The following is a 15,043-nucleotide window of genomic DNA, read 5'->3' as shown; positions in this document are numbered from 1 at the left end:
AAACCAAAACTAAAATAATTTTATAAACTTATATTTTACATAAATTAAAAGTTAAAATAATTCAATTTATATAAAATTAATATTCAATTTTCAATTTATTTACATATATTTTGTATCATCCGGTATTAATAAATTTATAACAATTTTAATTAACTAACAATAATAGTAACAATAATACAATAATGCAAATAATAATAACTAAAGTAAATCAGTAAATATTATACAAAAATGAGATAAAAAACTAATTTTTCAAATGAATCAAATAATTTATAAACTCTTTGCGTTCACACGGTTTCAATGAAAAGTATTTGATTTGTAAATCACTATATTTTTTGAGGACAGGAATGACATCTCTATACGACCAGTCCTTCCAATGATAATTGAAATTCAATAATAACCTCTTTTTTGAGTCAATGCCGGGAATCACATCAATTGGTTGTCGAGCTTTCAATGAAACATTGTTTAGACTTTTGAAGACAATAACACCTCTGATGGCAAACCAACCGCCGAAAAGTGGATGAATGCAAACGCCTAAGAGTTTGTGTGAGATATCGGTGCTGTCACTGATAAAGTCAGGCTTATAATAAAAGGCGGCACCGCTTACATGTGCAGCCGTTTGGACCAACACTCTTGGTCTGCGGTTAGGCATAAATAACTCAAAATCGTGGATCACTTCCACTGAAAAGGCACTCAATTTCTGTCAACGTTTTAAAATTCATTAGTTTTTAAATGAATAATTAATTTTGAACTCAAAAAATCAATAAAAACCTCTTTAAGTAAATTGAAGTGATATTTCATACACTCATCGATTGGATCACTGCATGACTTGTTGTCCAACCAATAGTTCCTCAAATAAGGAATAAAAGCCAATTCAAACATATCGGGAGTACTAATGATGACAAACGCAATGCAATTATCATCAAATGGTAACCGAAATTTCGGTGAAACCATTTGGTTATACCATCCTATCTATTGGTATTGAAGAAGTCATTTAAATGAATCAATTAATAGATCCAATGATAACATACTTTGAACGGATAGTGTTCTAAACCAATACCAGACAAATGGGTCTTCAATTGATCGCAAATATAATCAAAATGATCTTCTGATAGATTTAATGAACTCATAGTTTATAACTTTGAGACCACTGTCGCCGTCAAAGACTATTAGAGAACTTTAAAAGTCTTTTCATTTGTTGACAACATATAAGTCTTACGTTTAAAGAGATGGCGAAAGACGTGTGACTTATGAAAGAAATGTAATTCAAATGATTTCAACATTTCTTTAGTTTTCAAACACTGTTTAGCACTTTGTTTACATCACTTGAAATCAACTCTGATATCACATGAAGACAATGATGTCATTGAATGTCTGCGATTGCGTCAAATAAGTCATGTCTTGATGTAAATGACAATACTTTAAAAATTCAAATCAAATGCTGTGGTAAAAGACATGTGAAGAGCAGTCTATCGTTTAAATGTCAAAACATGTGATTTATTGCATTAGAAGTGGTTTGAGACCACTTTTTAGTGATTCTTTGATCAATTGTTGTCGTTTGTGGTCAAAGCCATCATTTTCTTCATATACTTGTCATAGAGTCAGTAGTCGACGCCAAGAGGTTTCTACTAATGATGTCAATAAAGAAGTGGACAAAGTTTTAATTGATGCCAACTATCAAGAGTTGGTGCCACCAAATTGGCAGACAATCGGCGACAAACAGAAAGTGCTGTTAATAATGCCGAGACAGAAGTGGGGACACAAAGAAATGGACATCAATTATGCCAAGAATTTGATGAACGAGACAATAGCTTTAGTTAATACTCTGCCAAATATGAAAGTTATTGATTCAGTTATGATATCAACTCTTGATTTAAGAAGTAAACGAATGTTCGGTTCAGGAAATCTCGAGCTCTTGAAGAAGAGAGTTATGGCTAATCCTAACATTACTGCTGTTGTCTTCTCGATAGAAATGTTAAAAGCCATACAAATGTCTGAAATGGAGTCACAGTTAGGCGTAAATGTAAGCGTAGTTGACATGAATTCTTGTAATTTGTTTTTAATGATTTTTTTTGTCAGATTTACGATCGATACTCAATTGTACTGAATATCTTCAAATCTCAGGCCAACACCAAAGAAGCTAAATTACAGATAGCTTTGGCTGAAATACCATATATCAGGAAGAATTTAAGAGCTCTCGAGAACACAAGAAACACTAGAGATAAGAGTTGGCTTAAAGTGACCGGAGGTATGGGTCAGACATTGTTTGAAGTCAGAAAAAAAATTCTCATTGAAAGAGAAATTAAATTAAAGAAACTCTTAGATAAAATTGAATCCAATCGAAAAATATTAAGACAAAACAGAGAACGAAAACAATATCCTGTGATTGCTATCATCGGTTACACCAATTCAGGCAAAACATCACTTATTAAAGCCTTAACTCATGACGAAAAGTTAACCCCAAAGAACCAATTGTTTGCCACATTGGATGTGACTGTTCACGAGGGAAGGTTGCCTTCAAGTGTCAAAGTATTGTTTACTGACACCATTGGCTTTATATCCGATATCCCAACCGCTTTAATCCATTCATTTAAAGCCACTTTAAGTGAAATATGTTTCGCTGATATCATTGTTCACGTTCTTGACATAAGTCATCCCAATTATAAACTACACGAACAGGTTGTTAGTCAAACATTGGATGAAATTCAAGTGCCAGAGAAACTGAAAAATAGTATCATCGAAGTGGCAAATAAAGTGGATTTAGTCACTGATAAAAATATTGTAGACAATTGTAATAAATTATTAGTATCGGCCACTCAGAGGATTGGTTTCACTCAATTGTTGAGTGTTATCGAGAAACAGGTCATTGAAAACACCAAAAGATTAGACAAAACACTTCGGTATTTATTTAAATATTTTATTGATTTATAATTTTATTAAATATAAAAAATTATTTAAAATATTCCAAAGCGTTGCTAACGGAGGGCCTGAATATCAATGGCTTTACAAAGAGGCGGCAATTCGTGAGTTAAATGTCGACTCAAATGATTACAATTTCTTGATTTTGAAAGTTTTTATAACGAATGAAATGTTTGATAAATTTAATCATATATTTAGTGGCAGTTTTGATGACATTAAATAAGTAATTATTAATTTATAATTTATGGCACTTTTACTTTTTAAACTATTGATTGGCATTATTATCAACTTTTGTGTTTTTGATGTCTATTTTCGCCTTCAAACGAACGGCTCAATGATCTGTGTCTGAAAAAGTCAAATATATTTAAATCATTGATTTACTATAATTACCATTCATTACAATAATAATTAACTATAACTAGTCATAACTACCTTTTCCTTCTATGCTTTTTGTTTCCAATACTTTCCTGACCCGAATCGTAGTCATTATCACTAACTGAGTTAGCACTGGAACAGCACTCTGAGTCTGAACTGGAACTGCTGCTCGAACTGTCATCACTAGAGCTATCAGAGGCTACACCTGTGCTTTGACTCAAATCAACTCTCTCTGCAATTGCAGCCAACTCTGGTATTTTCTCTTTAAGTACTAATAACCACTTTTGTGACAATTTAGGTCTTCCTCTAATAGTTTTATGCCAAACAACACTAAAATTTGTGAAACTGCAGAAGTTTTGAGTGACAGCCACAGTGTTTGTTAGATTGATGACTACGTGCCACCAACCACTCGGTACAAACACTGTTTCACCGGGTTTTTGAATAATCTCTAACGGTTTAAACTCTTGTGGCCACTCAGGGGACTTAGTTTTTGGGTAAATCACATTAAACCAAGTGATTGCTTCATCACATTGTTTGCCTCCTTCATGTGGCTTCACTTTAATTAGTTCCCGTGGAGTTGTAGTCGGAAATAAACACCACCTTTTGTAGCCCATAATCAATGCATTCCAAGCACTTGTACCTAATGGATCGATATGGATACCGGTGCCACTACGTGGCGGTCCCATTACAAACCATCGATATGGGGGTCGTCTCTCTTCTCCAACGTATTGAAACAAATCATCGCTGAAATACTCGGGAAGCTTATAGTCTTCAAGAAGTTTCTTCTTTCGGCAGTGCTTTACAACAAACATTAATTGATTACTTATTTGTAATAAAAAATCATATTTACCGGTAACTAAAATAAGTTAATACCTCTCCATAATTGCTGTCAAATATATATAGAGGACTGTCATCTGAATTGTTTTTCATGTAATGAACGAAATACTTCATCTTAAGCTTAACACTATATCCTTCATTGTCTTCACCGCATTTGAACTTCTGGTTTCTGTACTTCTTTGCCAATCTCTATAAAGCCATTCAATACAAACATTGATTACAATTTATTGTAGATATTATCATAACTAAGACATACTGCAAGTGTCCACTTATGACATGCTTTCCAATTATCACATAAGGAAGTGATGACAACGGGTCGGTACAGCTTTTCATATTTTTCGACGAACTGTTCGGGTCTCACCTCTTTGGCATCGATTCGGTCAACAGTGTCTTCAATGTTATCGGTACTCAAATCAAAAGTTTGGCTGTAGTTGTGTTGTGTCCACGAATCACATCCACATAATTCTGGTTAATCACATGAATAAGACATCGATTATATACAACAATGTGTCAAAATGTCACCAATTGGTCACTAACCGGGTCTGGCCTTCAACTTGGCGTCAATTATCTTACGGCGGGCTCTCAACTCAACGCTGTCTTCATTATCACCCCTATCTTCTGTGTCTTCAGTGTCCTCCGTGTCTTCTCTGTCCTCAATGTCTAACATTATTATAACTAATTTAGTGATTGTTATAAATATAACTAAATGTTGAAAATAATCAAAAAATAAAAATATTTATAAAATTAGTGACAAAACTAATGAATCAAATAATCAAATCATTTCATCACTTGCTTTGTAAACACGTATTGTATTTGAGTTGACATTAAAGTCATTCACTCATAACGTTATGCTTTCATATATTAACATTGATTTGAATTTTTAATTAATTAATTTATTTTTAAAACATAATTATTTCATAAACTAATTTCTTTTCATTAATTGTTTGGTATAAATATATTTTTGGTGTTTTATATATTTACGTTATTGTATATTATATACAGTATATAATAATTGTATTTAATATTTTATAAATTATAATGTATCTAAATTAATAATAATAAATAAAAATGCTTATAATTAGTTAATTAATATATTTAATTAGTTTTATAATTTTTAAAAAATTAAAAATAGTAATAAAATCGAAACCAAACTTATAAAACATAAATTTATTTGAAAAAACATAACATATAACACATTGTGTGATACTTTAAGTGATTTATTGTCAAATCAATGATAAAATGCATTGAGTTTTACAATAGAGTTAACACAACTAAAGCCATATATAATGTAATAATGTATTAACTAATAGTAAATGAATGGCAAATGTGTTTATAAACACAAACTCATAATTAATACATTAATTGTTGTCTATATTAGACAACATAAGTGTTAGTGATATAAATGTTGGACAATGTATGGTATTTCGGCAATTTGTTGGCCGTATTGTTGCGATGGATGACTGGTCAGCACTCGTATTCGGGAGAGTCGAGTCCACCCATGTTTGGTGACTATGAGGCACAAAGACATTGGATGGAAGTGACGGTCAATCTGGAGACCAACCAATGGTACACCAATAGCACAGACAATGACCTACTTTACTGGGGATTGGATTACCCGCCGCTGACTGCATATCATAGCTATCTTAACGGCAAAATGTTTGACCATTGACTTCACTATTAATCAAAAATAATACTAATTTTTAATATATATAACTTAGTGCTCAATATTTGAACCCATTGTGGGTTGAATTACACACATCAAGAGGTTTTGAAAGCTATTATCACAAGATTTTTATGAGATCTACAGGTATTTCACGATTAACTGTAATGAATAGTTTGGCCACAAATTAATTGTTTTATCTGATCTCTCTCTTTAACAGTACTTGCGGTCGATTTGTTGATATACTTCACAGCTGTATATAACTATTGGTCGATATATATGAAAGGTATGGTTCCCGAAGTCAAACCCCGTGACAAAGCCGTCAATTGTGTAATAAGTCTTTTAAATCCGGCGTTAATTCTTATAGATTACGGACACTTCCAGTTGAGTGATAATCGATGTGATGACACGATATACTAATTGTATTATTAATTATAATTTTTGATTTCAGATATAACTGTGTATCACTTGGATTAGTCATTTGGACATTAAATTGTCTGATGAGTGGATATCATATAACGGCTGCAATAGTCTTCTCGTTAGCCCTTAATTACAAACAAATGTCTCTTTATTATGCATTTCCTATTTTTTGGTATTTACTAAGTATTTGTTTTAGTCAACGAAACAAATTAAAACAATTAATAAAATTGGTCTCAATTTCAATGGCCGTAATCTTCACTTTTGTTATACTATGGCTACCATATATACATAGTATTGAATCAATTTTTCAATTATTAAATAGGATTTTTCCATTTAATAGAGGAATATATGAGGTATTATTATTTTATAGTAATTATGTTTTATATTAGAATTGAGTATATTTTTTAAAAACATTTACTGTTAAAGACTTAAAATTATTATTAATATATTTTAAAGGATAAAGTTTCAAATTTTTGGTTTTCGCTATCAATTTTAATAAAAATCAAAAATTTTTTCACTGACTCATCACTCGCCAAAATGAGGTAATAGAAGTTTAAAATATTTCGTATCAAATAATAATTTTGACTTTTTTAAAAAAAAACAACTAATAACTATAAATACTATAGTTTATTGACTACTGTGGTAGCACTGATGCCATCAAGTTATGCAGTATTTAAAAAGCCAACAATAGATAACTTGAAGTATTCTTTGGTAATTACATTATATAAACTGTTTAATTATATGATTATAAATTTTTATAAATTTTTAGATAAATTCATCGCTAATATTCTTTTTATTCTCCTTTCAAGTCCACGAAAAGTCCATTTTAATGGTTTCGATGTAATTATTTTTAAATAATTTTTTAATAATTAAAACTAATATATGATAAATGTTTTGTAAAAGTTGTGTTTTGCTATTAATGGATAAACATCCGCTTTGTTGCCTCTGGTTTGTTGTCATTTCAACATTCAGGTAATATATAAATGTTAATACATTTAAAAATTATTATCAATACATATCATATTATAATTATTAACATATGATGATAACGCAGGGGTACTGAAAATGGTAACAATGATACTAATACTTCAAATAGCTTTTTGAAGTTTGATATATTTATATTTATCTGATAAAATATTATTAATTAAAAACTATAATATATATATGATTTGTTACCTTTTAATTTACATTTAATTAAAATTGGATTTCAGTTTACAACCGTTGTTAATAAAGGACAGTCTAATGATACCTTACTTTTCACTTATAATATTCTTCATATGTGTCTATACTAATGCTTTCGGAGATTTTGATATTTGGCATCCAATTTGTTGGAGAGAGAGAACAGTAATGATAACGGTATAAATTACTAATATTTGTTAAATATTTATTTACATTTGAAACTTATAATTTCAGTTTATATCATCAATGGTTGGTTGTTTATTATTAAGTATAGGCGCACTTACAATACCGGCGCCAAAGAGATTGCCTGACATTCATGCAGTTGCTAACTGTTTATACAGTTTTATCCATTTAATGGTTTTTGTAATATATTTTCATCAATTGCAGTTTGAAGTCTATAAAATGCCCAACACTTACCATAAGACGACTGTCCTTTCAAGCGCTAAGAAGAGAAAACAAATATAATATTTTTGAGTTATAGTTTAAGAAAATTGAAGAAAAATTAATATAAATATTTATTTAATTTGTTATTTGAATATATGAGGGGATCAATGAAAATGAATGAAATAAAATTTGAGAGTAAAAGTCGCATAAATATAAAGTCAATGGTTTGGATGAGTGAAGTGAAGGCATGGATGGGAAAGGGAGCGATAAATATATTTAAACGCCTACACGACGATTGACCCCAACTATGGTATCACTTAAAGTCAGCCTTGGATTGGAAGACATTCTGTATATTTATTATGCATTTCTTATGTGATATTTATTTAGTAGTAATGTTTTCAAAACTGATAGTTAAATCTAGTCTTTGAATACAACAATCAAATGTGCCTTTAAATTGCATATTAATAATGATTTCATTAAAGTTTGAAATTTTCACAATATTTGTGCTTTTATTTTATTTACGGTTTGATTCGTATTGCGATTGCAGTCAATATCACTCGGTTTTCAGACAATTTTTTTATAACATTTTCCATAAGAACTCTATTAATGATATGGACGATGATATCAACGCAAAGTTAGACATCAATTTTGAGCAAAGTTGTCACATCAAAGACATATCATATAAATTCAGAAATTCAATATTTAAATCATTGCAATCACACAAATGTGACTTTTTGTTTATTTTGGATAACCCGCAAACCAATGGAAATACCAATTTTATAATTTTTGAAAAATTTGTTCACAAATTTATCAATAATTTCAATATTAATCTCAACGATTCGTTAGTATTAATCATTAGTTTCGGTACTAAAGATATGATTGAAAATGTCGATCACATATCAGATCTATTGATACAATCCAGTGATCATAAGATTTCAGAGCAACAGTTTGCTAACCATAAGACATCGGTTTCAAACTTTGATCGCAAATCCAATACTTATGATGCCTTGAAATCAGCAAATGTAAGATCAGAAATAAAAATATTATTTTTATATATATATTATAATTGATATAATAATGTTTAGGAAGTGTTTAGAAATTGGCGTAAAAATACTCAAAAGGTTATTATATTTTTATCCACTGAATATTCAACGGGTGATGACCCCCGACCTCTAAGTATGTTTATAAAATAATCAATACGATTAAGTTAAATGCTGTTTTAATAATTTTTAATACAAATATTTTGTATCCGGTAACATAATCAAAAATATAATACAGTATATCCAATCTAAATTATTTTCATATATTAACATAAAATATTTTTTATACATATTTAAAATAATAGCTACAAATATGACGAAATCTGGTGTTAAAATATATACAATTGGTGTCAATAAAGCAAATGTTGAACAATTAAAAGACATGGCATCGGAACCTAAAGATATGCACCACTTTATTGTCGAAAGTTTTGATAAAATTGAGTTTCTTGTCAAACAAAAAATTAATACCAGTATTATAAAGTTATTTGTATTTTATCATATGATTATTATCTCATTTAATTAGTTAATGTAATTTACAGAAAGCCAAACAAATTCATGTATTTCTTTATGTAAAGAATATTCTGAATGTTGTGATGCAAACGCTGACTGTGTTTGTGATACTAATACTGGGATCCACTCTTGCGTTTGTAAGGCTGGCTATTATGGCTCAGGAATTCTAGGAAATTGCAATCGTATGACATGTTTTATTGTTTCAAATTTTTGGCTTAAACTTCAATATTTGTGATGTGAAATAAAAAACAAAATGAAAGCTATATTTATGGCTTAAGATGTGAATTCAAAGAATGCACTTTCCTTACAGTCATCACTTGTCCCGAAACATCTCATCCGGTGTTCAATAAAGTGTTGAACCGAACTGAATGTCAGTGCAAAAAAGGGTATCAAAAAATTGCAAATAAATGTGAGGGTATGTTAATAATAGTGTATAATATGTGTACTTATTTGACAGTAGTGTAGTTTATATATCTTTACATTTTATTAGTACTTAAATGTCCAAAACTGGTGGCACCCGATAACGGTTTCTTCAGCAGTGAATGTAGTAATGTATACAACGCTGCCTGTGGTATAATATGCAGGTCTCAACTTATTTCATATTAATTTATTATATTTTAATTATAAAAAAAATAACTTAGTATTTAATTAGTTATAAATTTAAACATTATTAATCTGAATATTAAAATATTAATTTAATAGACCGGGTTATGAGTTAAAGGGCACAAGTATTCGTATCTGTACTGAGACGGGAACGTGGAATGGCATACAAACACAGTGTCAAAGTTTGTATCTTTCAATTGAATCAATTGGTCTAAACTTATTAGTTCCCAATAAAAACAGTTAGAAAATGTCCAAAACTGAGTCCACCCGTCAATGGAAGTATCAATTGCTCGACTAATGACTTTCGCTTTGCAACCATTTGTTACTTCAATTGTGAAAATGGCTTTCAATTGCAAGGATCTCGAGAGCGGACCTGTTTAGCGATCGCCAAATGGGATGGACTACCCGTCTCTTGCAAACCAATTACAACATTCATTTAATTAATTTAAATAAATATTTATTTATTTTTAAATCAGTTTATAATATATATTTGTATTAAATTTTCAATTCTTTTGTTTATATTATTTACATGTAATTGTAAAATTGTGTCTTTGATATCCAAACGTATACTTTCTGTAAAATAATTCATAAATACTTTTATATTAAAATTTATCATAATTAAAATATTGAATTATTAGATTAATTACATAAAATACAACAAAATTTAAAAATTTAACATATTTGACTACGTTATTAAATTATATAATTATATAAAACAAATACTTATAATGAATTATTCATTAATTCACTAAATTAATGAATTAATAAAGATTAAGGTAATAGTTTATAAATCAATAAAGATTTTAAAAAATAACTTATTTTATAACTATTATAACCGGTAATCACTGCATTCACTTTAAAGCTATATTTTAAAGTTCTAATAAATAACTACTCAATTAAATTACATATAATAAATCACAATTAATTTTATCTATTGATATACTATTGACATAATAACATAACAATATAAACTTCTTAATACCACTCTATACAGTATTCTTACAGTAAAATAATAAATATATTTTTGTATTTATATTTTTTAACTCGCATTTTTTACCACCCCTTGTAAATTAAGCGATGGTGTGGGGAAAAGCAAAAATGTTTACAGTATTTTTACATATTATAAATCGATAAATAGATAGCATATTCAAAGGGTTTGGAACTATTTGAGACGTCTAAAAATAAGGGGTGGCAAATTAAAATTTAGTCACAAAATATTTGTTCATATGGTTAAAAACTCACATTATTAACTATGACTTACGGTACATATCTCCATACGGAGAATTAAGCAACAGTTAACGGTAAATATATTATTATATTCAGTATTATTAATATATAATAATCGTAAATAAAAATTACGGCAATAATAATCAACAATAACAACAATAAAGTTAAGTTAGAGTTAAACTAAGTTAAACTAATAAATTTAAGTTAATAGAAGAAGTTTTATCAGCATTTTATACTGTATTGTATAACAAAAATGTTTACCAGTAATTAAAAACAATTTTGAATTTAATTTCATTTTATACAATAAAAATAACATAATGTATAATTAAATACTGTACCAGGTATTTGATGTGTCAATTGTTTGGTAAATATAAATAAAGTGATACACGATATAACAATAGTTTCATTGAATAAATTTTGTTTGAAAAATTTGATTATTTTATTTAATCCATTTAATTTTATTATTTTTTCCAAATTTGTAATATCTAAAGAATAATTTAAAAATAAACATTAATATAATTTAAGCGTTTAATATATACATTAATAACAGTATTTACCTGCACTAAGATTACACAGACCACTGATAGCAAACTCTCTTAGTTTTATATCTTTTTCATTGATTGAATCCAATAAAACTGTAGTTATATTAAGATTATTGATTGCTTTAAAGTTGATGGGATTGTATGCAAAACTGGCCAAATTTGCCAACACCTGTCTCTTGGCTTCTGTATGTGTGGTAAACAATAATACTATTAGGAAAAGACTGATCTTTGATTCATTAGAAATCCTTTAATCTTTAAATACCCTTTGAATTGCTAACATTGTACTCATGAATCAGTTTCTCTAAGTAATCATATCTTTCCGATGCATTGAAACCACTTCTTTCGTTTAGTTTTCTTTGCTTTCTCTCAAAAGACATTTTATATTTATTTAATTATTAATATGTTTACCAAAATATTTGATGATAATCTAACTGTTTATAAAAATAACAAATTTTAAAATATAGGTCAATATGATATTAATAGTTAATTGCTGTCATCTAAAATATGCTATGAATTTTATAAATAAAACTACTTTTTTATTTTATTTAACATGTCTTAGAAATTATAAAATTAGTAAAACAACTATTTATGTAATTTTTCTTATGTCTAAAGATAATAACCATCAAAATGATGGGTAATTTTCTTTGTAACCAAAAAAGTGAAACAAATACTGTATTTTCATAGCTTTCACTACTTTTACAAAAATTAAGTTTTGTCTTTATCTTATGAAACAATAAAAACAATTAATGTTTAGTAACAAATGCAATGTTTGGTTATATTTAATGACACTATTAATAGTGTTATTAGTGATATAGTCGGACATACCATTGGACAGGCAGCTGAAAAGTTATAGCAATCATAGCTATTTAGCTCAGAATATCATAATATCATAATAATAACTGAAGGCTAAAAATATGTTTTGTAGACTAAAAACAAACTTAAAGAGTAGTGAAGAATACTCAAGACATTTGCCATTAAAGACTCAATAATAGCACTAAACCTGAAAGACTAAAGACAAGGACAGACAAGTGATTAAACGGTCGTATTATAGAAATACGGTTTTCCAGTGCCTGAGCCTCTCATACAATAATATACTTAAGAAAAATTGATTAATCATTTTAATTAAACTAAAAAAGAGTCAAATCTTTTTTGTATTAATGAAAGTAAATCTAAATTTTTTAGTAAAAATATATTGAAGTAAACAAGTTATAAACTAATCATTATATAATTGATTAATTGTTTAACATTAAATTACTACATATTATTACTATATATTAAATTATATTTATAAAAAGTTCATACTAACTATATATAGACTATTAAAAAATATTTGTATTTAAATAATATATAATTTTTTATCTAATTTTAGTTTGTTTTTCTGTTAAAAATTCCCATCGAATAGTTATATAACAGGAGATCAACAAAAAAGTGAAAATGTGTTAAAAGTTCACAAAATAAAAGAAACGAAATATTTTTAGGAAAACATCTTTTGAAAGAAAAAAATACCCAAAACTAAAGTATTAGAGTTTAAGAGAAATCCATAAAAAGGTATGAATTGTGTGATCCGTTGGTCGAGATGTTTGTGACCCAAAAACTTCCTTATGTTAACCTTTCGCTTGTTTATCGTTAGGTATCGTCAATGAGTGAAAGTGGGTGCAGTACTGGTGCAGTAGTAGTAAAGTAGTAGTAGTAGTAGTAGTTGTGGTGCAGATGCTATACTATAGCCCTCAATACAGTATATCATATAATGGTGTATTGGTTGGCGCGGCCCATACATTGTCAAGTATTGAGGCCCAGTATGTATACTGTAGTACATAAGTTCATACATTTGAGAGACACATAAGTTTAGTTTGTGCACTGATATGTTTCTTTAAGGTCTGCCTTTAATAATATGCCGGTCCTCTGGGTTAGGGGTTCTTTAGGTCATACGGCTGTTTACAACTTTAAAGAAGTAAACACTTTTGTTCTGTAGTCTCCCCTCTCAGACCATTCAGGAAGAGATTGAATTTTCACAAAAATAGCCAAAGCCTTACATACAGTCAACTGTTTTCTCCACACTTAACAATCTAACAGTCCGTCCGTTTCCCTGTCTTCTCGTCCAAAATCCCATACAAATAAAGTCTGTTTTTCTTGAATTTCATTAAATAAAAATCTATTTTTATCATTATTTGTCAGATGTAGTGAAAGTTTTTGTAATATTTATTTAGTATCATTTGCTAACATTTGCTAACATTATATTATAGATATTTGTTTTTAAGAATCATAACCTTTATTGCATTCTTTAAAAACAAGAATTATTTTCAAACCATTGGACACACTATTCTGTAAACGAGTTAATGTCTGAGACACCACTCCTGTGACACCAATTCCACAGTCAATCCACAGTCCACTCCCAAAAACTCACTCAAACTTAAAAAACTGGACTCAAAAACAACTCTACCAAACCTTCTGTCATTTTTCTCATAAAAAACACTTTATTTATATTATATTTATATTACTAAACTTAACCAATATATTAATAATAAATGATATACCAAAATATATAAATATTCTGAAAATTTCTAATAAAGACATTAAATATAATAATTATGTTTTAAACAAAATTTCAAACAATAGAAAAATCAAATTTATATAATACTTAAAGGGTTTATAAAAGTTCAAAAATATTCTAGTTTTCTAGTATTGTATATATAAAACACTAATTATTGTGATGGCCTAAGATTGAATAGTTTAGCATAATATAGTACTGTATATAGAAATAGTGGGCATTGGAACAGTTGGTTGGTTAGGCATTGGAACAGTTGGTTAGACATTGGAACAGTTGTAGAGGTGACAGGAGTATTGCTCCGATGAGTTGCGCAAAAGGTATGTCTAATTATTATTATTATTAAATTCAACTCTTAAGACAACGTCAAGAAAGTGAACGAACGCTTGTTTTTACAGTACTTTATAAAAGGTTATTATGTAAGGACTTAACATTTGTCAAAAACTAGAAAAACAGCAATAGATTGATACTGTAGTTTTCAAAGATGAGAAGCCAGAGGACTAGTAGTTTTAAGGGCAGCTGAACGGATGCTACTAATTATTATGACAAATAAATCTTAAGAAAATAAAGTAAATCATAAGTAAAGATATTATATAATTGAATTTAAAATGAAATGGCAGTGAATATAAAAACAGTAAAAATTAATGAATAAAATGCAATAAAGTGGTAAATATAATAAATTACTAAATCATAAAATGTTTTCCATTAGATCGACTACTTATGCAAATATATTTGGCAATGCATTAGTGCATTAACAACAATAATAGCTAATGTAAAGGTATAACTATGATAACTATGATAACAT

The 15,043-nt window shown here is 28.5% G+C and overlaps 5 protein-coding genes across 7 annotated transcripts; 2 read left to right on the top strand and 3 right to left on the bottom strand.

Annotated features, from left to right (window-relative positions):
* Positions 1 to 124: 124 nt before the first annotated feature.
* On the bottom strand, positions 125 to 1,376 carry LOC128959510 (cyanocobalamin reductase / alkylcobalamin dealkylase-like). Of its 2 annotated transcripts, XM_054305473.1 has the most exons (4): positions 1,217 to 1,376; positions 1,029 to 1,163; positions 769 to 969; positions 125 to 697 (listed from the first exon to the last, which is right to left on the bottom strand). In XM_054305473.1, exons 2-4 carry the CDS (start codon positions 1,125 to 1,127, stop codon positions 242 to 244), a joined length of 756 nt encoding a protein of 251 aa, XP_054161448.1. In that variant the 5' UTR covers positions 1,128 to 1,163; positions 1,217 to 1,376; the 3' UTR covers positions 125 to 241. The 2 variants fall into 2 exon arrangements, with proteins under 2 accessions (XP_054161448.1, XP_054161447.1); XM_054305472.1 differs by having other exon boundaries at positions 1,029 to 1,376.
* LOC128959508 (putative GTP-binding protein 6) lies at positions 1,369 to 3,196 on the top strand. Its single transcript, XM_054305469.1, has 3 exons — positions 1,369 to 2,020; positions 2,077 to 2,897; positions 2,968 to 3,196. The coding sequence occupies exons 1-3, from the start codon at positions 1,478 to 1,480 to the stop codon at positions 3,137 to 3,139; spliced, it is 1,536 nt and encodes a 511-aa protein (XP_054161444.1). The 5' UTR covers positions 1,369 to 1,477; the 3' UTR covers positions 3,140 to 3,196.
* Positions 3,161 to 4,937, bottom strand: LOC128959509 (bifunctional arginine demethylase and lysyl-hydroxylase JMJD6-like). The gene is made up of 5 exons (XM_054305470.1): positions 4,666 to 4,937; positions 4,385 to 4,593; positions 4,165 to 4,317; positions 3,349 to 4,088; positions 3,161 to 3,261 (listed from the first exon to the last, which is right to left on the bottom strand). The coding sequence occupies exons 1-5, from the start codon at positions 4,793 to 4,795 to the stop codon at positions 3,201 to 3,203; spliced, it is 1,293 nt and encodes a 430-aa protein (XP_054161445.1). The 5' UTR covers positions 4,796 to 4,937; the 3' UTR covers positions 3,161 to 3,200.
* Positions 4,938 to 5,381: 444 nt separating this feature from the next.
* On the top strand, positions 5,382 to 8,255 carry LOC128959532 (dolichyl pyrophosphate Man9GlcNAc2 alpha-1,3-glucosyltransferase-like). 2 transcript variants are annotated; one of them, XM_054305507.1, is made up of 11 exons: positions 5,382 to 5,784; positions 5,847 to 5,935; positions 6,009 to 6,171; positions 6,240 to 6,561; positions 6,665 to 6,750; positions 6,835 to 6,919; positions 6,978 to 7,048; positions 7,112 to 7,180; positions 7,420 to 7,564; positions 7,622 to 7,708; positions 7,775 to 8,255. In XM_054305507.1, the coding sequence occupies exons 1-11, from the start codon at positions 5,531 to 5,533 to the stop codon at positions 7,850 to 7,852; spliced, it is 1,449 nt and encodes a 482-aa protein (XP_054161482.1). In that variant the 5' UTR covers positions 5,382 to 5,530; the 3' UTR covers positions 7,853 to 8,255. The 2 variants fall into 2 exon arrangements, with proteins under 2 accessions (XP_054161482.1, XP_054161481.1); XM_054305506.1 differs by having other exon boundaries at positions 7,622 to 8,255.
* A 2,015-nt stretch (positions 8,256 to 10,270) lies between these two features.
* LOC128960245 (armadillo repeat-containing protein 7-like) lies at positions 10,271 to 12,070 on the bottom strand. Its single transcript, XM_054306317.1, has 3 exons — positions 11,956 to 12,070; positions 11,709 to 11,876; positions 10,271 to 10,335 (listed from the first exon to the last, which is right to left on the bottom strand). The coding sequence occupies exons 1-3, from the start codon at positions 12,068 to 12,070 to the stop codon at positions 10,271 to 10,273; spliced, it is 348 nt and encodes a 115-aa protein (XP_054162292.1).
* Positions 12,071 to 15,043: the final 2,973 nt, after the last annotated feature.

The sequence above is a fragment of the Oppia nitens genome, unplaced genomic scaffold (genome assembly GCF_028296485.1).
Source record: "Oppia nitens isolate AA-2021 unplaced genomic scaffold, nextdenovo-longstitch-racon4-pilon3 scaffold4_pilon_pilon_pilon, whole genome shotgun sequence".
NCBI classification, from domain to species: Eukaryota; Metazoa; Arthropoda; class Arachnida; order Sarcoptiformes; family Oppiidae; genus Oppia; species Oppia nitens.
Note: the sequence above shows the minus strand (reverse complement) of the source record. Positions and strands in the feature narration are given on the sequence as shown.

Coding starts and splice junctions, on each gene's coding strand:
- LOC128959509 (XM_054305470.1), bottom strand. CDS start 4,795: ATGTTAGACATTGAGGACAGAGAAGACACGGAGGACACTGAAGACACA. Junction 4,089..4,164: donor TTGACAGCAATTATGGAGAG/GTATTAACTTAT, acceptor TTTGTTGTAAAG/CACTGCCGAAAGAAGAAACT. Junction 3,262..3,348: donor AAAAAGCATAGAAGGAAAAG/GTAGTTATGACT, acceptor TGACTTTTTCAG/ACACAGATCATTGAGCCGTT.
- LOC128959532 (XM_054305506.1), top strand. CDS start 5,531: ATGTTGGACAATGTATGGTATTTCGGCAATTTGTTGGCCGTATTGTTG. Junction 6,562..6,664: donor TTAATAGAGGAATATATGAG/GTATTATTATTT, acceptor TATATTTTAAAG/GATAAAGTTTCAAATTTTTG. Junction 7,049..7,111: donor TCCATTTTAATGGTTTCGAT/GTAATTATTTTT, acceptor GTTTTGTAAAAG/TTGTGTTTTGCTATTAATGG.
- LOC128959508 (XM_054305469.1), top strand. CDS start 1,478: ATGTCAAAACATGTGATTTATTGCATTAGAAGTGGTTTGAGACCACTT. Junction 2,021..2,076: donor AGTCACAGTTAGGCGTAAAT/GTAAGCGTAGTT, acceptor TTTTTTTGTCAG/ATTTACGATCGATACTCAAT. Junction 2,898..2,967: donor AGATTAGACAAAACACTTCG/GTATTTATTTAA, acceptor AATATTCCAAAG/CGTTGCTAACGGAGGGCCTG.
- LOC128960245 (XM_054306317.1), bottom strand. CDS start 12,070: ATGTCTTTTGAGAGAAAGCAAAGAAAACTAAACGAAAGAAGTGGTTTC. Junction 11,877..11,955: donor CAATGTTAGCAATTCAAAGG/GTATTTAAAGAT, acceptor CCACACATACAG/AAGCCAAGAGACAGGTGTTG. Junction 10,336..11,708: donor TCTGTGTAATCTTAGTGCAG/GTAAATACTGTT, acceptor TTGGTTTGCAAG/AGACGGGTAGTCCATCCCAT.
- LOC128959510 (XM_054305472.1), bottom strand. CDS start 1,127: ATGAGTTCATTAAATCTATCAGAAGATCATTTTGATTATATTTGCGAT. Junction 970..1,028: donor TAGAACACTATCCGTTCAAA/GTATGTTATCAT, acceptor CAATACCAATAG/ATAGGATGGTATAACCAAAT. Junction 698..768: donor ACTTCAATTTACTTAAAGAG/GTTTTTATTGAT, acceptor AAACGTTGACAG/AAATTGAGTGCCTTTTCAGT.